A 25852-nucleotide genomic window follows, 5' to 3' on the forward strand; every position below is an offset into this window, starting at 1 on the left:
ATTACATTTCAATTAAATATAATCACAATTGTTGATATTTGGAATAACAAAATTAAAAATGTTTAAACTTTTTATGAATGGTATTGACATATGTATCAGTGGATGAATAGCTTTATCGCTTCGAATTGAATAATGATGAACTAGTATTATATTCCAGAGAATGTGATTCAATGAAATCTGGGGAACCTGCGAGGAATCGAAAGAATTTCATCGTTCATTTTAATTTATTAATTTTTTTCTCAAATGGTGGAAAATTTCTATGGAGAATTGGATTTATCGCTAATGATGAACGCTAGTGCATTCTCGTGGCATTTATCAGAACTCTTTTCTCTTTGAAAATACTTCCAACGTTCTATCAACATTTGCAATTTACATGAGTAATATTTATTCCCTGCGAATGATAGAAAATATTGTGATAACAGCAAATGGCTAAAAATATAAATAAGGGATGTAAGTAAAAATGATATATAATATGACGCTAGGATAGAATATAATTCCTCCAATTTTGATGATTAAAACCCGTAAAGTCCTGTTTCATCTCAGCAATCAACCGTAAATAATCAGTGAGCTTCAACAATTCATCGTCTTCCCTAGGGTCCTCCTGCCCGGGAAATACCTTGATCAGCAATCCAGACTGCGGATTCATCAGAAAATTAGCCTTCTGATCATCAAGCATGATGGTATTCCGTGGTGAGAACTGAGGAAACATCCCCCAGATGACGTGTAACGGCTTCGCCCTGGAAACCAGGCCCGTCATTTCAACCATGATCATGGCTGCTCCGTCCATCTGAAACGCTATCTTGTAATCCTCGTGGTTTGTCACATTCAGCCAGTGCATCACAAGATCGATCCCCTTCATCTTTCTCGCCGACCATATGGCGATGTCGTAGTGCTCGTACGATCGTTTCAGGAAGTCATCCAGGTGAGGACGCTTCCAGGGCGCGTTATTCCTCATTCCGAAGATGGTGTTGTCAATGTCCAGGACCAAGAGGTTTTTATCAGGCCTCAAAGGGTTGAGTTGCTTGACTTTGTAGTTGTTAATCATGTCTTTCACCGAGGAGATGTAATTCTCGATCAAGGGTCTCTGATAAATTCGTCTCTTCTCTTGCTCTTCCCAGTTTGAGTGGTCGAGGGTCGTAAAATCCGTGACGTTACTGATGTACTCGAGATACTCCGAGAGCCTTGGTAGGCTCTCGTTTAATCCATGCTTATCATCCCGCTTGACTCTATCACTGGAGATGATCACCGTGTTCTTGGCGGAATACATGTTGGGGAATTTCTTCCAGATGATTCTCGGATGTTTGACGAATTTCACTTTTCCAGGGACGGCACAGGCGTTGGTCATTAATTGTCTGTCCAGGCAGGACGAGATTTTGTATTGAGAATTGTCACAAATTCCCAATGACTTCATTTCTTCTTTTAACGTCGAAAGGGAATGTGAAGTCCAGAGGACAATGTTGTAGTGTTTGTAGATTCTTGTTAAGAATTCATGGAGATGATATCTGGGTGTGGCGGCAATTTCCCTGCCACTAGTGGCTAGATCCTGGAGGAAATTGTTGTCTGTGTCGATGAACAATAGTTTTTTGCTCAAGTCCCAGGAATCTGATTCGTTTTTCAATTTTTCCATGGTAATGCAATGTCTTGGCACTTTACGTTAAAGGAACTAAGTGGGGAACACTTGACTGCTTGACAATTTCAGTGGAAATGGCAATTTTTCACAATTACCTTTCTCCTATTTAAGGAATAAGGAATATTGTGAGGTGTCGGCTGATTGGGTCAGTATATTACAACCAATCAGGGCTTTTTAATTTTGGGGGAGGATTGAGTAAGGAGGCGTCTAGACTCTAGAGTACGGCTGGGGCTCTCAGCAGGGGGGCTGGCGCCAGCAAGTCCCAAAAGTCCCCTCGAGTTGTCTACATACAAACCGCATACAAGTCGCCAAGTTTATCGGAAAAATGTTTAAACTGCTATTGAAAAATTCCTTACAGAATTTAATTTCCATAGAAGAAGTGAAAAATTTATTTATTTTCCTGGATTTTTTTTCCAGATGCCAAATTTCACAGACATTTTCAAATGAAATGCCATTTTTAAAGGAAGAAAAATATTTCAAAAGAGTAAATTATATATGAATTATTTTATTTACAAAAAGCCATGTTAAAATCTTGTTGTCACTCTGTGAGCCATGAGAATTCGAATATTAGAATAATTATCGAATCTAACAGGAAATAGGAAATGAGCATCAAAGGTAGAGGTCCCATATTTCAACTGAGTGGTTCCTTTGTTTTTTTGCGGGTTCCTGTACGTGGTACGGTTGCTGGGGAGGCTTGCTGAAGAGACCCTTCATCGGTGATTTCGGAAAAATCTCCGGAGGACTCATTGGTTTCCAATCGCCACAAGCAGGGAAATTGTCGGGCACTGGCAGCATCTCTTCGTGCTCACCTACTTTAAATATCACAGCCATACCCATTTCCATGTGGAACTCGATGTGACAGTGGAATAGCCAATACCCTGAAACATGAAAAAAAAATTGCAAAACTATTTGGCATTTTCTATTTATCAATTCATTTGAATTTATATCGACCGTTTTTTCCAGAGCAGAGTAAAACACATCATTTTCAAATGACAATGTCAATCAAGTCTCATTTTAAAGGTACACAAAAACAAAAAAAAATCGAGAAATTTCACTCGAGGGCCGTTTCTCTTCTGTATAAAATGCCTGTGTCTTTTTATTTGTCTCACAAGTGTCATTTCTGGACAATAGGTGAAATAGCAGTGGATAATATGGGGGACGATATTCTAACAATTAATGAGGGGCGGGCGTCTGGCTCCGTCTGGCTCCGAACCCTTGAGTGCGTATAATTTCAGGTAAAAGGGAACGTCTTACCTGGATTATCAGCATAAAATCGAATGATTGTATAACCCCCACGAGGTACAGTAACCGTGTCCTTCAATGGGGTGTTCTCCAGTTGTCTCTTAATCTGACCAGTTGCATCCAACTTCTTAATCTCGTCGACAGTCACGTTCTCTCCAATTTGACCCATTGCTATAACTCGGAATGCCGTACCATGCAAATGAAATGGATGATTTACATTGAGTCTAACACCTTCGTCCACCAACACCAGCTCCACAACACTCCCAAGATCTACTTGAAGCACGTGAGTGCATGCACAGTACTTGTTCTTGCAGTCACCCATTGTTGAGGAATTGCAGAATTGGCCGGGGCTTATTGAGCCGCGTTGAGATAGCAGTGGAAAATTGGTGAATTTCATCGAGATGTGGTTCAGTTGGGGGGTCAATAGTCGCACTTTGTGGTCTTTAACTGAAACAAAATGAATCATTTCAACGAAAAATTAATTATATACAGGGACATAAAAATGTCGGTTGTTTTTTCTTCTTTAATCTTCAAATTTTCACTGTTTCTAATACTATAATTTCCGCAAAAAACATATTCTTACCATTGAAGATGGGATTATCTTTGTCATAAAAATCATACGCCAAGTAGAATTGATAGTCGGGTTCTAGAAGATTCCCAACAACATTTGGTTGTAATGAATTCAACAGGGCAATGCTTATCGTATCTTTTGATTCAGTTCCGTTGTTCACTGCATTCACTACCTAAAATGATAATTAATTTGTATTTTTAATCAATTGGCTCATTTAATGATGGAAATTGAGGTTTCTCACCATGACCGGTTGATCGTTATCATCATCACCATCGTGTTTGAAATTAACCCAGTATTTACTATTCTTTGGTTCCCCGTCGGGTGCTCGTTTGTACCTCAGGATCGCCTGCTGTTTGACATTAAAAAGTTTCTTGTCGCAGTCCATTAGACCGCGCAAACGTATCCAGTAATTATCGACCCGTTGATTCATTTCCACTATGAAGTCGAACCTTTCACCTGCGTAAGTGACAAGTGAGCTCGCTGGAAAATATACAAATAACGTAATTAAAACCGAACTAGTCACAAATTAGATCCGTGGAAAAATTGTCATACAAACTAGCTGATTAGAAAATGAATAAAAATGTGAAAAGCGGCTAAACTTGAACGTATTTCAGGAAATTTCTACTCATTTTTGTTTTTTTTCTTGCAACTTCTTTGATTTTTTTCTCCGTGTGAAATTGCCAGAATGCTTACGAACCTTTTACGGGTTTTATATCATTTCCATCGGTGCTCACTATAAACATTGTGTGATTATCGATAGATATTTCGATTGGACAGCTGAGGAATCCAGCATTTATAAGACGAAAACGATGTCTTGACCCCTAGAAGTAATTATAATCACCAATTAAAAATTTACAATTGTCTGTGAATGATTTAGACTCATTCACATAGTGACGAAAAAATAATGTAACACTGTTAAAGAAATTCAGTTGTTTGTTTTATTTTACGGAGACAATTACCTGCTCCACGATAAACTCAGCATAAGGCATGTTCTTGGGAATGCCCTCGTTACTATGATTCGACTGGTATGGCCCCAACCCATTGATAAGAAAATTCACGGGTTTATTATCCAGAATTGAGTGATGAGGAGTGAGAAATTTGTCGTTACAAGTCCGATGGTCCCAGTCGAAAATTGTAATTATATGCTCATCAACGTCATACAGGTGCTTATGGCGATTTCTATTTTCTTTAGGACGGACAATCAGAGGACCGGATACTCCATCGCCTCTTTGGTAACCTTGAATATTATTGTACGAAAAAAATTCATACATTTCCATTTTTATATCATGTACGAAAGAATATAGAAAAATTTTGCTAATTCACTAGACAAGTGAAAAATTCTGCAGCTTATGTGCGCGTTTCTTTTTCTTTTGTTGGAATGAATTTATGGGCAACTAATAAAATATTTTTCTATTGAACTTATTCTATTGTGATATTTTCAATATAAATTCTTCGGCTCAAATGTTCCATTTGTTTTGTTTGATTCTCGAGATGGAAATTTCTCAAAATATCAGTGATTAGATAGAATTTTTACATGTAATTAATTTTTTATCATTCTTTATGAGAAAATCCATGAAAAATTAATTTAAAGCTTTTTTTGTTCAAATTTACAATACAAGATGAGGGGAAATAACAAAAAAACATGCCAAGGAAATTTTATGAAGAAAATATAGATTGTGAGTAGTAGAAGAATCGAAATCTGTTGGCATTTTTCAATGAATAAAATCAGCAAAAGAACTCGAGAAATTTTCAATAGAATTTATACCAAGTAAATAATTTCTAAAGTGGTTGCGTATTTCACACAATTTTATAATGAATAAACAATGACAAATACCAATGTGAGAATGCCAGAAATGCGTTCCCGAAGTATCTGCAGGATAATGATACCGAAATGTTGAACCTGGCAGTATTGGACACTGAGTGATGTAAGGAACACCATCCATGTACGGGGAGGCGCGATGATGCTGGCCATGCCAATGCAATGATGTGCTCTCTGTGAGCAAAAGGTTCTGTACATCAACGATGAGTCTGTCTCCTTGGCAAATCTAACAAAATGATTTAATTAAGAGCAGGAAATTGACGTTGAGTGCATCCGATCATTAGGAAAATTGCGAAAAATTCACTTCCTTTAATGTCGGTCTCCACAAAATTTCTATCAAACCGTTCATGAAGTGTCAATTCTTGCCATTGGCTGGTATAAATTATTTATGTACCTCGATGGTAGGTCCAGGCAATTGACGATTCACAACCTGCACCGATCTTCTCAAACCATCAGCTGGAATGCAATGAGGAAGAAAGCACTGAGTGACATTCAGAGGACAATCGTAACAAGCTTTGCTCATGGTTGTGTAAGACTCCACTTTGAAGACGTAGTGACACTCCATCGGGGTGGAATGCTCCTTGCAAGGACGACGGCAGGGGTGCTTGGATAGGTCGACGAAATCCTCTTCTTCGGGGAAGGGAGGCAAATCCAGGTGCTCTCCATTTTCATAGCCGTTAACAATTAGTGACGCTATCAAAATAATACCAGTGACTCATGTATATTATGGGCGTAGGAGTTGATTCCACGTAATTATGACGGGTTTTTTGGAATTTTTTAAAGTTTTTTTTTTTATGAGGTAAAATATTTAATAGGAAACTTATCATTCCCTCGTTCGTAACATTCAACTCATAAACAATGTTATTTTCTTTTCATTTTCTAATGAAGAGAAAGTATCATTAAAAAATCATCAACATATGTATCCAAATGGTAAACATGAATTAATTCAATTTGGCTTTTAAAAACTCACCCCTTGCCGCCGATAAATTCGATACAACGAGTAACAAATTTGTCACAACGATCCACTTGAACATGACTTTAATTTGGTAACAACAAAATTCAACAAAATATCACCAATCACCTACCACTCGTTAACCACTAGCCGCTTAGACGGACCTACCATCGAGGTACATAAATAATTTATACCAGCCAATGGGAAGAATTGACACTTCATGAACGGTTTGATAGAAATTTTGAGGAGACCGACATTGAAGGAAGTGAATTTTTCGCAATCACCTACCACTCGTTAACCACTAGCCGCTTAGACGGACACTTAAGTAATGAATGAGCGATGTCGGATTGTCCGAGTGATTTGGACAGGAAAGTTGAAGATACTTTCTCTGTCTCATTTTGGGGTATAGAGTGGGGGTAAACATCAAAGGTGCTGACACTCCGCTGCCTCGTTCGGAAAAATAGTGCATTTTGAGCTGAGCCCTAAAAAAACTTTTCTGGCGAATGTGCGAAATGTGTGTAATTCTATGAGCTAGAAAAGTTTTTTTAGACCGTGTGTCATATTTTTTATTATGGCGGTCGTCGCCAGCGATTTATGGACGCGTATAGCGCCCGTAAAGCACTACTACACTTAAAAAAAAAAAACTTTTGTCTAGTACCAGTTATTCAACTTGAGTCCGAAAATCACTTCTCCCAAGGACAAAATTTTACTTGGGAAAAGACAATTTTTTCACTTCCTGAGAGTCAGGAATGAACTGGGTTCTAGTTTTTTTCTCCAAGTTTTCTATAAACTTTTGAACAGTACCGATTTCACTTGTATCAAGTGCCCGAAAACACTTTTCCTGAGTACCGGAAAAAACTTGGTCCAAGTGTGTTTTGTACTTCTCAAAAGTACCAAAAACACTCAAATCCAGTACCCGCCGATTCTCTTTATGAATTACTACAGAACAGAAGTGTTTGCCGAATATTATATTTTCCCTATCAGCCATGAACTTTCTCTGCCCGATTAGACAATGAAACCACCCAACTTGAATTTCAATAGGACAAGATAACCTTTAAGCATTGGGGAACTCATCAATTCTTTCCTGGCGCCAGTGGCATTTAGCATGTTTATTTGAATAATTATGCGCACGTGCAGGGAGACAGTGCATGGCCTTCTGTTCATAATCACTTTCTTCGTCAGTTTGATTCATTATTTCATCATTGGTTACTTAATTATGAAAAAACTTAGAGAATTGAGAAATAACTGAGAAATTTTCTCTCTCCTCATAGGGATTTTCCTTCCAGAATGAACATATTCACACATTGAGTAGTTGATGACAAGTCTTTTCTTGTATTTATTATTATTTGGACATGAATTATCTCTATAATTGGCTCAGATACATGTTTGGGAATTTTGACATGTAGGTACATTATACATTATTTTCTTATTAATCTAGAATTATTTACATTGATTCTCACGTTCAGGGTGTTTTTTCTATCGGTTCATGTATTTCTTAAAGCTACGATTTGTGGAACATATTGTTACATTGATTATTCCGTTTCTGGCTTTAGATTTTCCCTGTACGCACGAATAATCCTAGAGCTTATATACACACAAATTTAATTATGGTTTTCTCACTTGGACCATTTGGAAGACAATAAATATTTCAACACAGTATAGAAGAGTGATAAAATATTCAAAAATTCATCTGTCATCAAATAGCTAAAAATATTCGAAAATTCCCTCAACCTTTCTTGGATAGTAGATTTCAATATTAAAGAATCCTATAGAGGAAAATATCAGTTGAAATTTTCCTTTGAAAATTTCATCAGCTACAAAAAGGATTAAATGATTAATTTTAAGATAGCAGGTAGGATGACAAAGAAAAAACATGAGCAAAAGATAAAAAATGGAATGATTGATTCATTCTTCGGAGGGTTATCTTTCTGAGTCATGAATCCATGACTACTTTAGGGCTGGTACGTTCTCATATATTATGACGAATAGTAATGTAATACTTCCCATCACTTGCTAAGCGTACAATCGTCGGAACATGTGTTATCAATTTAGTATAGCTTATCCATGCCCATGTTTGGGTTAATGTGACTTGATACGCATTAATATAGGAATTGAATTTTTCTACTAAATGTTTTTTCACCAAAAAATGCACAGTTTGCGTTCCCGGGAGAAAGGATGAAAATGATTTCACCGAATACTGGAAATTCTTCACCAAGATCAATCACAACGACTGATCCGTCAGAATATCTAGTGCCTTTAATCTGAATCCAGGGAATAATTGAAGATCTTTTTAGTTCGGGGGATAGAAGGTGACGAAACTCTGTGTAATGTTCCAACTCTAGAACGGACGTCGATTTCGGTTTTGGCATTTGCAATCGCGTAACAAGTCCCTCATTCTGCAGTAAACGAAAGAAAAATTTCATCTGATTCCTCTCAGTCATGGTGAGAGTTACTACAATGTTATGTGCCGCATACAAAAAAAAAATCGTATCATTCACCAAAATGCCTCAACTATTTTCTTATTGTAAATCGAACTTCAAATTTTTCTCTCAGTGCATATGAGCTAGAAAAGTTTTTTATTGGCCGTATCCTATTCTAAAAAGAACATACGTCGTAAGCTGTAGCGTAACGCTCATTCCTCGAATTTCATTGGTCGAACATTCGGATCCGCCCACACGTGTTCGACTTCGGCCGGCTTTCGGTTTTCGTTGTCTTTAAGGGTGCCAAGTGAATTTGGCGATGACCTTGAAAATTGACATTCACCAACAAAGTTATAATTTTTTAAATTAATAGTATTAAACAGATGGTGAACATCGGTGACAATTTTAAAATTTTAGAACTTATGGATATCGAGAAATTAAATAAACAAAATCAGTCTTATACACGGCCTCTTATGGAGTTTTGATTAAATTGAACGTTTCAACCCCCTAGGAACTCAAGAAAAATTTGAAAAAATTTGAAGATATGGGGAATGATGTGTTCAATGTGATGGCGACAAAAAACAATGGGGTACCGGGGTGAATAAGAGAGATATTTCAACCCGCCGTACCCATTTGATCCCATGCTTTCTCGAGGTTCGTCACGCGAAATAGAGGATTTCCCGCATTTATTTTCTCGATGTCTAGTTCCGGTTGCGGGTTTGAAATTTCGTCGGATGGATGAATACATATTTCTCCAATGATGGAGGGAAAGAAAAAATTTTTTTTGAATCTTTTTTCAAATTCACTTGGCACCCTTAACACGCGCGCTCAAGCGCGCGATCGTTCTCGTGACAAAAAAAGTATGTCATTACACTGCTCCATCCCATGAATTATTTTCTCCGCACAGTAGTAGTCCAAGTGTAGCCCAAACAGAAGAAATTTGTTATTCCTACTTTCTGAAAAATAGTTATCGATGCAGAAATAAAAGTGCACAAGTACCAGCCTTGATTATCAATATAACAAACAGGCGTTATGATGCTTTTTCCTCTCGGTGTAGAAGAATTATTTATTCTATTCTTGAACCTTAAATCAGCCAAATATTAAATGCGACATTTTATACTTGTATTTGTAATTTACAATTAACATACTACTACAATAATAATGTAAGAAAATATAAAAATATCACTCTGAATTATTGGGACTACGTAATCCTAAAATACTGTCATAACTACGATAGCAATAACCACAACGATTTCCCGAAGAAGCGCAAATGGGGGGGGATTCGATGAGGACGATAAATATCCTAGGTCCTTTAAATTTATGTTTAGTTTGGCGGGTGCCAGTACTTCGTTGCATACATCACTACTGGGGGGAGATGTCGTTGGTTTGGCAACAATCTCAGGAGAACCCGTTGGTTTCCAATTGCCACACTGTGGAAAGTCCACAGGCACTGGCTTCATCTCTTTGTGCTCACCGACTTTGAATATCACAGCCATACCGATTTCCACGTGGAACTCGATGTGACAGTGGAATAGCCAATATCCTTGAACATAAAAAGAAAATTGTCACATAATTATTTTACATTTTTCATTAATGCACTCGAATTTCCATCGTTTTTCCAGAGGAGAGTGAAACTGACTGAATGGAACAATTTCGATAAATCAAGTCTCATTTTGAAGGTGAAAAAAATTAAAATATATAAAATAATTCTGTTGGAGGGGGACAGGTGGTCGAGCCTACAACGTACGGAGTCACAGCCTAACGCGTTACCCCGTGATCCTTTACCGCTTTGCTACTGAATTATTCCATGAATAGAAAATATAAAAATGAATGTAGAAATGTCGAATGAAGGGATTATATTATTGCCTCCTTAAATTGCTCACCTGGATTATCAGCATAGAAACGAACGATTGTATAACCCCCATCAGGCACAGTAACCGTGTCCTTCAATGGGGCGCTATCCAGTCGTCTCTCAATGCGACCAGCTGCATCCAACTCCTTGATCTGATCGACAGTCACGCTTTTTCCAATTCGTGCCATCGCTATAACTCGGAATGCACTGCCATGCAAATGAAACGGGTGATTTGCATCGTATGTAACACCTTCGTCTACCAACACCAGCTCAACGACACTCCCAAGATTTACTTGGAGGACGTGAGTGCACGCACAGTACTTGTGCTTGCAGTCACCCACTGTTGAGGAATTGCAGAATTGGTCAGGGTTTATTGAGTCGCGTTGGGGTAGCAGTGGAAAATTGGGTAATTTCATCGATATGTGGTTCAGTTGTGGGGTGAATAGCCGCACTGCGTGGTCTTTAACTGAAACCAGAGTAAAAAATTTTCATGAAAAATTGCTCCATATGAACATAAATAATTCAATGAAATTCAACATTCATTGAATGATGCAATTTTCATTCTTCTTTTCAATTCTTTTAACTCAAAATATTTCTTTATAGAAATCATTTATTTACAGTTTTTTATTTTCCATATTTTTAGTTGCACTCAATACTTAATTTAAAAATTATTACTATTTTTATTAATATAATAATTGCCATTAGATAGCTGTATTGAACACCCACCTTGATGAAATCCGTACATATTCTTACGATTGAAATGAGGATTATTCTTGCCATAAAAATCATACGCCAAGTAGAATTGATAATCTGGTTTTAGGAGATTCTCCTCATTGTCTAATTCTAATGTTTTTAACAGGGGAATGCTTATCGTATCGTTTGATTCCGTTCCCTTATTCAAGGCATTTACTATCTAAAATTGAAATTAATTCTTTAAAAAACCGATTGGATGCTTGAATAATGAAAATTCAAGTTTTTCACCATTGCAGGTTGAGTGTTATTATCACTATCGTGTCTGAAATTCATCCAGTATTTATTCTCCCCGGGCAGCGTGTCGGGTGCTCCTTTGTACTTTAGAATCGCCTTCTGTTTAACATTCAAAAATCTCTCGTCGCAGTCCATCAGACCGCGAAAACGTATCCAGTAATTATCGATCCGTTGATTCATTTTCACTATCAAGTCGAACCTTTCACCTGCGTAAGTGACGAGTGAACTCGCTGAAAAATATACAAATGATGTAATGAAAACCGTAATCGTCACGAGTTCCGGAATGCTCAGGGGTCCGATTTTTTACAAGTGAGACACTTGTCATGTGTTTCCTCAGTTAGAACAATGTAAAAGAAAACCTCCCATCTCCCTTCTCACTGTTACAAGCCATCGGAATCGGACTCCTGAGAAGAAAAATCACATGAAAAATCAAATGGTATTTCACGAATTTTTATTTAAAATCCTTCTGAAATGTCAATTTATCCATTGAAAATTGGCAAAATTTTTTTTCATGTTTTTGAAATGTGAACCGATATTAAAAATTGAATTTTTCCCCAGTTTAGAATAATTTTTCAGATAAGCTGCAAATTATTCTATGTCGAACAATTCAGTTCTACTACTTTTGTCTGCCAGGTGTTCATACATAAAAATTTAATCGCATGTTGATAACTTTTTACTGCTTTTTTTTCATGTTTCTTTGATTACGAACCTTTCACGGGTTCTATGTCATTTCCATCGGTGCTAACTATATCCATTGTATGATTATCAATAGATATTTCAATTGGACAGTTGAGGAATCCAGCATTTATAAGACGAAAACGATGTCTTGAGCCCTAGAAATCATTATCATCACTAATCACAAGTTTACAATTGAATTCTATTTAGAATGAATTAGTGAATAAAAAATAATAGAGCCCTCATAAAGAAATTCCATTTTTCTATTTCACGAAAAAAAATTACCTTATCCACGAGGAACTCAGCATAAGGCATATTCTTGGGAATGTTCGCGTCAATATGATTCGAGTCGTACGGTCCCAACCCATTGACAAGAAGATTCGGGGGTTTGTTGTCCCCAGTTGAGTGATGATGAGCGAGAAATTTGTCGTTACCACTCACATGGTCCCAGTCGAGAATCGTAATTATATGCTCATCGACGTCATACCGGTCTTTATGGTGATCTCTGCCCTCTTGAGGACGGACAATTAGAGGACCGAACACTCCGTCACCTCTTTGAAATCCTTCAACAATTTAAATAGATTGTTCATTTTTTTTTTCAACAATTACGGATCATTGAAAAGTCGACGACAAATGATGAAAAATAGAAAACTATTCAGCCTTTTTATAATGCATTTAAGAGTGGATGAGTGGATGAAATTTAAATAAAGAAAATGAAGCTTAATTTTCACAAGTATTTAAATTGGGCGATAGTCAGTATAACTAAAACGGTGATAAATACCCGAGTGAGAATGCCAAAAATGTGTTCCCGAAGTAGCTGCAGTGTAATGATACCGAAATGTTGAACCTGGAGGTATTGGGCACTGAGTGACGTAAGGAACACCATCCATGTAGGGCGAGGTGCGATGATGCTGGCCATGCCAATGCAATGATGTGCTCTCCGCCAACAGAAGGTTTGTTACATCAACGATGAGTCTATCTCCTTGGCAAACCTAATGAAATGATTTATGCCGTGACTATTCGCACTACTGCAAAGCAAGCCTGCTGTTTCTGCAGTAGGGTATTTTATGAATTGAATTGTCGGTTAGAGAACAGGAGATTGGCATCGAGTGTATCCGATCATTATCCGGTGGTTATTAATTATTTTTCAAGTATCCGGTGGGGAGTTTTCATTGTTGCAGACGTAATGGGTCAATTTGCTGTCGCTAAATGTAGGAAAAATTATCCAAGTCTTGAAGTAATGATCATTGAAAGCATAAAAAACTTTATAAATTAGAGATAATTTGAGATTACTGAGAATGAGGCGCGAGAAAAAACGCAATTAATTTAAAGAACAGATAGAAAAAATTGTCTTAAAATATTCAACGTGTGATTAAGATACCTCAAGGTAGTTTTTCACTTTTTTTACTCCATTAACCGATTTTTATTGACTCATCAGCTGAAATCACCGAACATGTGCCATTCATTCATTTCCAAATGAATGAATAAATAATAGGAGAATAGGCCAAGGGTGATGCGACTGAAAATCTCCTTTTTGCTTCTGCCACAGTCACGTGATTGTTCGTTGCACGTGCTTTCAAATAATTGTTGAGCTGATTTTTTTTCGCGCCTCATCAGACTACAATCTCGTGATATTGATCAAGGACGCGATCGTAACGAGCCTTCACTCTTTATTATAATTGTTGTTCCGCTTCGTGGCCGAATGTATAAATAATTACTTGGGCATTATTTTATGTTAATTATCTGCGCTATTATCTAATTATAATTGACATATTTTTTTCTCAATGACCAACATTTCTCTTAATTTCAGGAAAATTATAAATTGAAATTTTTGTCGCTCCAATTTCTGGCCCACTTGTTAGAAATTCACGGTTAGAATTTTAGGACAGAATATCCATGTTTTCATTGAAAATTCGTGTGAATTGGGGAAATCTTGTCGTTGTTGTGCTTAAAAATGTAGAATTTCATTGAATTCTTGGGGAAATTTGAAATTTCATGATTTTTTCCCTCAATTATTCATGTACCTCGATGGTAGGACCCGGTAACTGACGATTCACAATCTGCAACGATCGTTTGAAGCCATCGGCTGGAATGCAATGAGGAAGAAAGCACTGAGTGACATTCAGAGGACAATTGTAACAAGCTTTGCTCATGGTCCTGTAAGATTCCACTTCAAAGGAGTAGTGACACTCCATCGGGGTGGAATTGTCCTTGCAGGCTCGACGGCAGGGGTGCTTGGATAGGTCGACCAAATTCTCTTCCTCGTGGGATGAGTCAAAGGGGGAGGGAGGCAAATCCAGGTGCTCTTCATCCTCAGGCGCGTTAACGATTATTGACGCTGTAAAGATAATGCCGGTATTTCATCAATGTTGTGGGCGTGTTTAATAATGCATTAAGGGGGATTAGAAAGATGTGTTGAGTACAAAATTTCCATTCATATTCGTTACTTAGTTCATTTTTAAACCCGTGTTTGTCACGAGTTTCGGAATTCTTTTATCCATTTTTTGCATTAATACCTTGTATTTGTTTCAATGAAAAAAATTAGGGGAACATTCCAGGGAATTTTATTATTCTCTTGTTCTTGACTTTGAATTTATGAACAATGGAGTGTTTTATTTTATTGTCAACGCGTGTTCATCACGAGTTTTTCAATTTTTTATCAATTTTTTCGATTGATAACTCGTATTTGCTTGAGTAGTCAGGGATTACAGATAATATTTAATAGGAAAATTATCGTTCCCTCGGTCATGACTTTGAATTGATTAACAATGGAGAACTTTACTTTAAACACATGCTAATCACCATTTTCACACTTTTTTATGGATTTTTACAATTGATAACTCATATTCTTCTGAATAGTAAAGAATTAGGGACAAGTTTATTGCAAGTAAATCATTTTCTTGTTCGTGACATTGAAGTTATGAACAATAAGTTTGCTTATTTTATTGTAAACATGTGTTAATCACAAATTTTGGGAATGTTTTTGGTTTGATAACTAAACGATAACAGAGAGTATGTAATAGAAAACTTATAATTCCTTCATTTGTGGTATTGAACTCGTGTTAATGTTTCTAATTAGAAAAAAACAACGTTAAAATGTCCAAAGTGATTGCGGCGAGTGTTAATCACTTCATAATTTTTTACAATCACGTGTAATTTGCATGTGTATTAGATTCATGTTACGACTCATTAAATAAATAAAAAAGTAGGGCCAAAAACCAGTGTCAGTGAATCACTACCAATGAGTTAGACAGTCATGAAATTAAAAACTCACCCTCTGCAGATAAATTCAATCCAACGAGTAACAAACTCGTCAAAACGCTCCATTTGACCATGATTTTAATCCAATAACTTGTTCAAATGCAGTTGAAAAAGATTTGACACAATATCAACAATCATCCACCACTCATTACCCACTACCCACTTAGTCAGGCACTTGAGTAATGAAAGAGCGATGTCGGACTGTCCAAGCGATTTGGACAGCACAGTTTAACCGTTTGGGTAAAGACGACGCTGGATTTTCCATGAGAGGCAGGTATTCCCCCGTTCCTCAGACATATCTTTCACCATTAATAAAGAAAAAAAAACGTGCGCTTGAATAGTTCACCGCTCACGGAGATCCCAATCCACTGACTAAATTAAAGTGATAAGTCATTGTCGGCATTTGCAAATTGGCAGTGATAAGAGAGCTACCTGATAGCTATGGCTTTATCACTCGTTTCCATTGCCACTTGTGAGTTATAATTGTTATCAATTAACGGGCATTTTCATCCATGACTTCATTGTAGAAGCGCAATTATCATTGAAATTATTATTAATCCCACAGAATTTGAATTTATGTAGGAAAACTCGTTTCAGTGTCATCACGCACTGAGCGAAAGCAGTCACACGCGCTCTTATCGTGTTAACGTAATTCTTACTCAACTGCTTCATGGTTATTTTACGCAATCCTGGCTTGTTTATTCATGTTGCAGTGCTGGAAACAAATCTTTGAAAATGGTTTTTCTTTTTAGTTACTACATTCATTCTGAAATGTCAAATAAATCACCTTTTTACCTGTTTAATTTTTACAATTTTTACAATTGTAAAAACAAAATTTTCTTTCAATTTCCAAAATTAAGAAGAGATTTCATGAAAAAATGAATATTTTAAATTGAATTGATATTGCCAATTTCAACCAACCATTCAAATGCAACTATCACTTAAATTTTAAGAAATTTCAAATAGTATGAGGAATCTTTTTTTTTCAATGGGAAAATACTGTGAGTGGACTTGAATTTTCATTCTTTTTCTTTGAAATTGAAACCATTAGGAAAATCCATTAATAATATCTACAATTTCAAGTTCTATACGTGAAAGTGATTTAGAATGATCATTTACGTCATGTTTTTCCTAGTGTATGACGGTTTCCGCGAAAGAAACAGAACTGGAAAAAATTTTCAGGGAAAAAATTGAGATTGGACTTTGCTCTTCTTGAAATTCGTATTTACATTCGGAACAAGAATGTTGAAAAAAAAATTAATGGACGTATGTGAAGCGGTGAGAGGGATCTCACCTTGACAAAAACTCCAAGGACTTCAAGGACTCTTGCGGACGTGAAAAATAAAGCGGAGAAACCCGAAATTGTAGAATTACTTCCGGTTGGTGTTGACGTATCATTCATAAAATTGATTGCTCGAGTCTTTCATTGAATTATTCAATAAATCATGACAAAGATAACTGAGATTGAAGATTCACATTGCGGATAATTCAGGAGCATCGATCAGAGGGATTTTCTGTTGTCTGAATATTTGACACTTTGGAAAGAAGATCGATTCCGCCAATTTTTCTAGCTTAAATTTCAAATCCCGTTATTTATGTTTTTTAAAAACGACGAATAAACAATATTCCGTGTTTTTTTTCAGAATATAATATAAATTTTTCCGGACGAGAATAGCTCGAGGCTCTTTTCCTTATTCGATATATACCTACAGGAGGATATATTATGTCAAACTATGTTAGAGGAAAAACTTGACCAATTCATCCAACAAACATCAACATTATCGATGAGTTTTATTTCGAATGAAGCAACAATTGCCAGTGAGAGGATGATTGGTGGTTTTATGCATTCATTTTTTTTTATTGGTGATGCAGTCCTCGTGAGTGGGATTTTTGAAACATGATCCTTCGATCGTCACGTTTGACTTTCGCTCCAGAACAGTGTTGTTACCCCCACCACTCCCCCATTGTCGATAAAATAAATCCCTAATGACCATAAAACTAACCTCAAATCAAAACACGAAAGAGTGAGATTTAATCAGTCGTTGTGCATTCGGTGTTGTGAATTAATCATCTTGTACATCACAACGATACTTAATTTTTATCAAAGATGATGCTAAGTAAATTCAATTCACTACGTGGACTGCTGTCAGGTAAATAATTTTCACAATTATTTAGTGAACAAATGATGGCATCTCGATTAGTTTGATGCATGCACTTGTTATTTTCATAATGAATTGAATAATTCGATTTATTTTGCAGCTGAAAAGATGACAGTAGTGCTAACTCAATCGTCAGGACTCAAGAGCTTTCCACCACCTAAAGAATTTAAAGGTAAATTTTCACTTGTGTTTACATAATTAAGAAAGGCTGGGGTGAATGAACGATACGATTTGAGTGAATTAAAACAAAAGAAATTGTGTAATTTTACTCTGCCAATCTCCAGTAATTAATAAATTAAGAACGATCAAGTTTTTCTATTGTATTTGTAATCCATTGATTATTCCTATTGAATATTGCTATTCATTTATTTACAATTAGATGTTGAGTTACCGGAGAAAGGGAGGTTGCGACCTATGGAAAAAGTGCCTCAATATCCCCCCACTCTCAGACCATTCAAAATGCAGAAAAGATTGAGGTACATGAGGGGTCCAGAGCCTGTTCATACTGAGTTACTGCATAAACAGTATGGCATTGTCGTGAGTATTATTTCTGAAGCCAATAATACTGTATTTTCAGGCAAAATAATGTTTCACTAATGCTCGAGATACTCATTATCATATTCATAATTAATGACGCTCAATTATCACTGAATACTTTTAGGCAACTGGTGGTGGTAGATTACGACATGAAAATTTTGAGATGATTCGTATGTTCTTTCTGAGGCATTTGGAGCTCGATTCGGGGAAAGTATTCGCCATGTGGCGAGTCGATCCACCCTGGCAACCAGTCACCAAGAAGGTGAGACAGAAAAAGCAATCATTGCATTAAAATTGAATCTATCTAGGATAAACTGGAAAATTGACTTGAATATAATTTCAAATTCAAGGGTCAAGGGCAACGAATGGGAGGTGGAAAAGGACATATTAACCACTACGTAACACCAATCAAAGCTGGGAGAGTAATAGTGGAAGTAGGAGGGCACGTGGAGTATTTTGAAGTGAGTAAAAGTAAAAACCCACATGAAGTCAGATAACACTGCTCCCTTTTTCAGGTGGAATACACCCTCAGAAATGTAGCAGCAAGGCTGCCCTTCAAGGCCGAAGCTGTGTCCTACGAAGGGATGCTAGAGAAGCGAAGAAAAGAGGAAGAGCTGGAGAGAACGAATTGCAATCCCTGGACGTGGAAATATGTCATACAGAATAATATGGGGGGATGTCACAGGTGGATATCCAAGTACGACATGAGGTTCTTGGGAAAGTATCTCTAATTTTTTTCATTATTTTGTTTCTTATTGAATGAATAAACCAAATGAAACTAGAATAATCTAATGTCAATCACTGGATTCCTACTTACCATTGCTGCATATTTTGAGTACGAGGGAAATAGTCAAGAAATAGTCATAAAATACAATTACAATATTTTTTTTAATATTCTTTGCTGACGGTTTGGTGGTAACAACAGGTAAATACTACATATTGTACATTCAATAGGCGACAGTCGTTTATCTTATTACTTAATAGCGTTTACAGAGTATGATAAATGGAGCAGCGACGGTCAACGCATCGTCATTATATCATCGTTTCTCCTCTCTCTTAATCTTAATAAAAAAGGAAAGCGTAATAGTCAGTACTTTGCGCTTCTCGATTGATATTTATACAATTTTATTTGTGAAAACATGCGTTTGCAATGCTTTTGAGGAATGATTGATTAGTTTACAGGTTTACTTGTTACTGATCGTCAATTGTCTCAATGCCAGTCTAACGATGATTTTTCTTGCATCCCTCTGGTCAATAATTAATTCAAGCTGCACTCAATCTACTCAATACACGTATGGGGACTGGCGCAGGAGCATTTTCAATGCAATAATTTCGTGGAGAGGTGGTAAACTTGTGAATTAATCAGGGGGGAATATAACTTTGAGGCTGCTGAAATTTTTTGTGAAAATGTCACGACAATTTATTAATTCATTCGTATTCAACTTTTTCTTCTTAGAGACACTCGTTATAAAAATCATTTGAATATCAACAAATTGTGCGTTTTAATACTCAAAAAAAAGTTCAATCATCGTTTTAACCACTTCTCCACCAAATAATATTTTATTCCCATACATTCTCTCCCCTACATATTCATGCCGGCAAAAAAATAAAAATAATAATATTGCTCCATTAATTCAAGTGGCAAACACTAGTGATCAATATCCTCACGGCTCTCCCTGGCAAGTTAATTCACTCTTCCAATAGATGTCATTGATAATTATCATCAAATCGATTAATTGAAATACCATAGGGACACGTGCATTCCCAGGAATGTTGAGAGGAAGTGGGATAGAAAATATGGAGGCAATTGTGGTCAATAAAATTTACCAATCAACGATAAATTATCATTCGATACTGAATCAACGATTAATGCATTGAATATGTTTATTTCATGAGGAAGGTTGCTATTTATCTCCACACTTCGCAACGAAATGTTTATTTTCAAATGAGCATGAGGATGATTTATGCTACAACGAGGTAGGACAATTATGAGTATCCCTAAGCGATAGTTATATGCAGAGTGGGGATGATGTAGATATTTTTCATACGAAATTACTTACACAGATGCACTGGAAGCTATTGCTTCCATGAAATAAGAAAAAAAACTCAATAAATTTATCTTAGAATTCTCGTAGATCGTCTCTTCATCTTTATTATTCTCAACCAAACGCATATCTCATAGTTTTTTTTCTCTCTTCATTTATTAAATCTAACGTTAAATTATCGACTAGAATGTGTGGGCAGAAGGGGGGATTGCCTTTATACTCTGGAGTCATGGAAAAACTTTATGATAATACTTGTATTCCGGACACTCAATTGCGCTATTACGTACATCTCTCAACAATCCTCCCCATTCCTCTATGAATAGTCTACACGGCGCAATCTACACATGTAATCTTATTTCTCAATAATGGGTACTTAGAAATATAGACCATTGAAGCCTAAGGGATCTCTCGCTCACTCTGCATTTGATTGGATTTGATAATTCGCTATCACCTCTACTTATTACCGATTTGTAATGTCACAATTCATCACATGAACTACTCATCTCAATATTTCTCATTCTTTTTTCATGTTTTCATTTATTTATGTGAGTATTTTATTTCATTTTATCTGGTGGGAAGATAATTGTCCAGTAATAAGTAGAGGTGGAATCGATAATAATCCTGTTAAACGTGATTCACATTGCCTTATTATTAATGTGTGATACAGTGGCTATCTTTTTTCATGCCACTAGCAGCCTTTAAATGCGATATACAATTTTCCCTTATTTCGTTAGATTTTTTTTCTCTATTTTTAGAACGTCCATAACATAGCCAAGCTCTTTTATACGTGGATGTTTTTTTTTTCTTTCAAATAAATATCTTTTATATTCTCAGTCGAGACAGTTGGAACGTTTAATACAGAGTTCCGGGAGCAAGGAAGCGGCAGCTCGACGCGCAAACTCTCATTTTTCATCAAATTGAATTATAAATTCTCGTGGTTTTCTCATTTTTTTTTCTATTTTTCAAATTTTTAGTGCGCGTCGAAGGTTTTATATTTCATTATGGATAATCTTGTGGCTCTGTCGATAAATGCCTACACCGATTTGATCTTTTTTTAAGGTAATTATAAACACCCTTGAGTAAGATTGATCAATCAAATTCATTATTAAAATGATAATAAATAGTTGCAATGAATATCATTCGAATTGGTGAACGATTTATTTCACTTCATCGGTGAACGAACATTTACAAATTACTAAATACATCGGGTTTTCATTCGTAGTTGTTGTACTATTCGCGTAACTATAATATATGTACAAAATCTTACAAAGTAAAATTTACAAATGTTTACGACGCGCTGGTCAATTGAATAAATACTTCATTCTTTTTATATTCATTTTCTTTTTCTCATCGTTTTTTTTTATGAAACGTAACTCGGTGTCCGTCAGACGTTTTTTTTTCGCTAATTGAAAAATAAATGTGCATTATATTTCTTTTTTGTGCATCAGTTTCTTTTTTATGCAGCTGTTGATGATGGGGAGGCGGGTGAGGGGAAGGGGGGGGAAGAATGATAGATATGAGAGAATTCAGGAGGTGATATGACTCGAGGAACACACAGAGTTAATCAGTCGTTTTTTTACTAATCAACATTGACTAATTAATCGTGTTTATGCGCTGAGTTTTAACGGAAGAACTCTGAGATCTATCGACAGATGCACTGTGAATCGCAGACTAATTACAAGCCACCGAGTCTCTTTAACCCTGAACTGGTATCATTTTTATTTTCTTATGAATTTTTATTAATTATGAATTATTCAATTATTTGAGCGTAGAAAATATATATTTGCAATTTATGTTCTAATTCATCTTCATTGTTGCTAATAAAAATATTCAAGAGATTTCAGGGAATGTTTAAGAAAATGAAAATAACATTTATCTGATTGTCATTTTGCCACGTTTCGCTGATTTGTGTTTCTTCCTGAAAATTAGGTAAATATTGTTTTCATTTTTTTAGACATGTCTGAAAATCTTTTGGATACATATTTCCACTGATGAACAATTTGTNGGGGGGGGGGGGGGGGGGGAAGGGGGGGGGGGAAGAATGATAGATATGAGAGAATTCAGGAGGTGATATGACTCGAGGAACACACAGAGTTAATCAGTCGTTTTTTTACTAATCAACATTGACTAATTAATCGTGTTTATGCGCTGAGTTTTAACGGAAGAACTCTGAGATCTATCGACAGATGCACTGTGAATCGCAGACTAATTACAAGCCACCGAGTCTCTTTAACCCTGAACTGGTATCATTTTTATTTTCTTATGAATTTTTATTAATTATGAATTATTCAATTATTTGAGCGTAGAAAATATATATTTGCAATTTATGTTCTAATTCATCTTCATTGTTGCTAATAAAAATATTCAAGAGATTTCAGGGAATGTTTAAGAAAATGAAAATAACATTTATCTGATTGTCATTTTGCCACGTTTCGCTGATTTGTGTTTCTTCCTGAAAATTAGGTAAATATTGTTTTCATTTTTTTAGACATGTCTGAAAATCTTTTGGATACATATTTCCACTGATGAACAATTTGTGACGGCTTCGTAATTTATCGTGCTATTGTCGTAATTATTGATATTCCATTATGCATCTGAATGTTATCAAAACTTGTACGATTTATTATGCATTCTACCAATTGTGCTCCATATTTTGCAATAGTACGAGTGAACGCAATAGTTTGTGTCGAATGCTCGGGGATTTTGAAGCCTCTCAATATCTAGTTAAAAGTTTTGAGTCACTTGAAATCAGAAGTGAAACTGCTATGAAAATTCAAACTCGTGCTCCAATTTTTCAGCTATAAAACAACAACAATGGATGACAATAGGCAGAAAATGTCGGTAGAATTTCATCTTTCTATATAACGTTTTCCATTGAGACGTTTTTCATAAGAATTCCTCGACATTGATTTCCCAAGTCTTCTTCACTCCATTTTATTCTTTTCATTAAAATCAAAAGATAAAAAAAAACGTAAAATTTGAGCAGAGGACTTTTCATTAATATATTTACGAAACAACTTTATTTTTGTACATGAAATACAGAGAGACTTGGGTATTAATGTACCAGTGAAGGGTTAAAGTTGTTAACATGCGCATAAATTTAAGTGCTGCTAGGAAGCTGACTAGAATATATTTAATCGTACATATACGTTTGCTATATGACGACTTTTGGGGATATGTATGCCATATCCTTCTTCAGAGATGAAGAAAGTCACGTGATGTTAATTCCCAATTAAATTCACCATTAATTATTATCTGGGAAGGAAGATCAAGGAAGAACATTACCCTCTCCACGCATTTGTAATCATATGGGTCTTTCCGAATCCACCAAGTCGTAGAGAGAGGCCAATACCTAGGCATTTGATTCCTTGAGATTATCGAAATACTGCATAATCTGGTTGTAATCCATTCCCAAGTTGAGATCCTCAAGGGGCACTGGCTCCTCGTGCTCCTGGGATGATGACGAACTTGATGATGAGAACATTGGATTACCCACTATTGTCGCTCTCTTGATTTCTCTCGCTGACTTGGCTTCTTTGTTTGGCTTCTCCTCATTATTTCTCAACTCAACCAACAACTCCTCGTCGTTGTTGTCAACTCCACTCGGTACTTGGTCGGTTTTATTACTTTTAGTGTGATTCTTGCCGTGGTGATGGTGGTGATGGTGGTGCTTCACGTGACGATGATTACCTGGGTGATGACTGCCTGATACTCTGTGGGCATGTTTCTTTGGTGTCTCTGGCAAACGTACATTTACTCCAGTGTTTCGGTGTGGTGGCACTGGCGGCTTGTAATCCTCGTTGTTATTGTTGTTGTTGGCGTTGTCTGGGGGTGATGATTGCGCACCGTGCGGTGGAAGGGGTGGAGGGGTGTCTTTTGTACTATCGTTTCTGGAAATAGAAATTGTCGAGTGTTTTCAACATTTCAGATTTTAATTATTATGATTTTGTATTTTGGCATCTGTCAACACCTTGGACTGTTGATAGTCATTTTATGTTTTTCAATATTTATCAAAACTTCCAAATCACCCTCAAAATACATTTCTCATCCTTAAAATAAATTTTAGCTTACCCATTCCTTGGTGACGCAGTAACAGCTCCAGTAGGTTGTTTCTCCCCTTGATTTTTGCCGCCCACTTTACTCCCCGAGAAACTCCTCGGTTTATCCCGTTTACAATAAGTTGTGGTATCAATGGGTACCGAGGAAACAGGACGACTAGAGGTTGGCAATTCTATATGATTGGGATTATCAAAACTAGTGCCCAACTCAACAGCAGTATCATCCTCATTTTCACCAGCCAGTGGATTATTCGTAACGCGTACCTGCAGTGATAAATACGAGTTTGAGATAGGACCGTACCGTGAAATCGTACCGTGAAAAGATGGGCAATCCGCCAAATGCATTCAACAGTCAAAGGAAAAAGGTCCCCGGAGAGAGGGGAAGATATTTCTCGAAATGAAATGTCAAAAGTTGGTTTGACGTACCTGTTGAGGGGCACAGGCAGCACGTTCCAGTGTAGCTCTGCCCAGCCATACCCAGTCGTGTGCATTGGTGGTGGATTCACGGGGTCTACGACCCGATGATAACTGTTGGCTTGCTGCTACTGCTCTCGCTCTCACTGCACCTAATACTGGATGACTCTGCATCGGTGAATCCGATGGCTGGGGCTTGAATTTATTCGCGTATACCACACAGGATATCACAAATACAACTATTGCGAAACAGAATCCCGCCAAGAGTACGTACATCCCGATTTCCAGTGGTGTCACTGGCTTTTCAGGGTGATGATGTATTCCAACTCCACCCACTCCACCTTCAATTTCAATTTTAAATTCAATTTTATGGGGAAGGATTGAGGGGATAAGTATACTTGTGGTTATTATGGGTTTTTTCTTATCTGAGAATGCCTTTCTGGCTGTCTTTTTATTTATTTATTTATTTATCTATATATTTATTTATTTGAGGGAGGGCTTGTATGGGCTTTTTAGATGAATTATCAAATTTCATCCAATCATTTTTACAAAAATGATCAAGAAGGGGGAGGGGTTGGTTTTATCAGCTTCAATATTTAATATTTTTTCCCTTTCAGCCACTATTGACATGGTGAAATTCTTGTTTTATTTCATTCTCGCATTCGTTTCCTCATTTTTCCAATAATAGGGGAGTCAAGTTTTTTTTCTCAACATCGGGGATTGAACATTTCAATATAATGCAATCTAAATCATAGTTTAAGGGTTTTTGTTGGGGATGAGATGGAATCCTTTTATCTGAGGATGAATTGTGTGTTTTTATTTGGGGGAGGGAACGGGAACTGGGCTTTTATTGCCCTCAATATGCATTTTTATCAATGGTAAATTTGCTTTTTTTTTCTTTTCCTCTTATCTTTTCACCACCCCTAGCACATAAAAAATTCTCAGTTATGTCTCCCTGAATTCGTTTTATCAAGTTCGATACAAAATTTCAGTGAGGGTAAAACTTATTAAACAAAATGACTCTTGGTCATTTTTCTTTTCCCTTTCAAGCACTCTTTCCATGATAAAATTCTTTAGACATGTCTCCTCGTATTAATTCGATCACTTCTTCAAAAGGTGGGGAATAAAGTTTGTTCTTCCAGCCCCAGAAAATTCTCATTTCAAGATAATGCAATTGCCGCCAATTGAAATGAAGTTAAAGTTTTCCGATAACCTGGTTCGTAATTTTAC

General features: G+C 36.4%; 5 protein-coding genes across 5 annotated transcripts in view; 1 reads left to right on the plus strand and 4 right to left on the minus strand.

The window, feature by feature from the left end:
- Positions 1–478: 478 nt before the first annotated feature.
- Positions 479–1627, minus strand: LOC107043697 (ubiquitin-like domain-containing CTD phosphatase 1). Its single transcript, XM_015265282.1, has one exon. The coding sequence runs from the start codon at positions 1625–1627 to the stop codon at positions 479–481; it is 1149 nt and encodes a 382-aa protein (XP_015120768.1).
- A 612-nt stretch (positions 1628–2239) lies between these two features.
- LOC107043703 (L-ascorbate oxidase-like) lies at positions 2240–6296 on the minus strand. Its single transcript, XM_015265288.1, has 9 exons — positions 6233–6296; positions 5657–5955; positions 5278–5488; positions 4403–4680; positions 4141–4264; positions 3685–3923; positions 3456–3615; positions 2885–3319; positions 2240–2508 (listed from the first exon to the last, which is right to left on the minus strand). The coding sequence occupies exons 1-9, from the start codon at positions 6294–6296 to the stop codon at positions 2240–2242; spliced, it is 2079 nt and encodes a 692-aa protein (XP_015120774.1).
- A 3438-nt stretch (positions 6297–9734) lies between these two features.
- Positions 9735–15709, minus strand: LOC107044093 (laccase-1). Its single transcript, XM_015265843.2, has 9 exons — positions 15423–15709; positions 14173–14486; positions 12930–13140; positions 12434–12711; positions 12183–12306; positions 11468–11703; positions 11213–11399; positions 10518–10952; positions 9735–10177 (listed from the first exon to the last, which is right to left on the minus strand). The coding sequence occupies exons 1-9, from the start codon at positions 15481–15483 to the stop codon at positions 9846–9848; spliced, it is 2178 nt and encodes a 725-aa protein (XP_015121329.1). The 5' UTR covers positions 15484–15709; the 3' UTR covers positions 9735–9845.
- A 1674-nt stretch (positions 15710–17383) lies between these two features.
- LOC107044296 (39S ribosomal protein L16, mitochondrial) lies at positions 17384–18889 on the plus strand. The gene is made up of 6 exons (XM_015266111.1): positions 17384–17559; positions 17669–17740; positions 17948–18105; positions 18230–18367; positions 18456–18566; positions 18621–18889. The coding sequence occupies exons 1-6, from the start codon at positions 17517–17519 to the stop codon at positions 18834–18836; spliced, it is 738 nt and encodes a 245-aa protein (XP_015121597.1). The 5' UTR covers positions 17384–17516; the 3' UTR covers positions 18837–18889.
- Positions 18890–22163: 3274 nt separating this feature from the next.
- The window catches only part of LOC107045375 (transmembrane protein 132B), a 44036-nt gene continuing 40347 nt past the window's right edge, over positions 22164–25852 (minus strand). The window contains exons 9-11 of the mRNA XM_015267656.1: positions 24635–24963; positions 24222–24472; positions 22164–24040 (exon numbers count right to left, since the gene is read on the minus strand). Coding sequence (XP_015123142.1) covers positions 23503–24040; positions 24222–24472; positions 24635–24963 — 1118 coding nt within the window. The 3' untranslated portion in view covers positions 22164–23502. The remainder of the gene's footprint in view (positions 24041–24221; positions 24473–24634; positions 24964–25852) is intronic.

Source organism: Diachasma alloeum, unplaced genomic scaffold (genome assembly GCF_001412515.2).
Source record: "Diachasma alloeum isolate Michigan unplaced genomic scaffold, Dall2.0 Dall_scaffold_00180, whole genome shotgun sequence".
Taxonomy (NCBI): Eukaryota; Metazoa; Arthropoda; class Insecta; order Hymenoptera; family Braconidae; genus Diachasma; species Diachasma alloeum.

Coding starts and splice junctions, on each gene's coding strand:
- LOC107044296 (XM_015266111.1), top strand. CDS start 17,517: ATGATGCTAAGTAAATTCAATTCACTACGTGGACTGCTGTCAG. Junction 17,560..17,668: donor ACTACGTGGACTGCTGTCAG/GTAAATAATTTT, acceptor TTTATTTTGCAG/CTGAAAAGATGACAGTAGTG. Junction 18,106..18,229: donor ATAAACAGTATGGCATTGTC/GTGAGTATTATT, acceptor GAATACTTTTAG/GCAACTGGTGGTGGTAGATT.
- LOC107043697 (XM_015265282.1), bottom strand. CDS start 1,627: ATGGAAAAATTGAAAAACGAATCAGATTCCTGGGACTTGAGCAAAAAA.
- LOC107044093 (XM_015265843.2), bottom strand. CDS start 15,483: ATGGTCAAATGGAGCGTTTTGACGAGTTTGTTACTCGTTGGATTGAAT. Junction 14,487..15,422: donor ATTGAATTTATCTGCAGAGG/GTGAGTTTTTAA, acceptor TTATCTTTACAG/CGTCAATAATCGTTAACGCG. Junction 11,704..12,182: donor TGACATAGAACCCGTGAAAG/GTTCGTAATCAA, acceptor TATATTTTTCAG/CGAGTTCACTCGTCACTTAC.
- LOC107043703 (XM_015265288.1), bottom strand. CDS start 6,296: ATGTTCAAGTGGATCGTTGTGACAAATTTGTTACTCGTTGTATCGAAT. Junction 5,489..5,656: donor TGCCTGGACCTACCATCGAG/GTACATAAATAA, acceptor TCATTTTGTTAG/ATTTGCCAAGGAGACAGACT. Junction 4,265..4,402: donor CTGAGTTTATCGTGGAGCAG/GTAATTGTCTCC, acceptor AATTACTTCTAG/GGGTCAAGACATCGTTTTCG.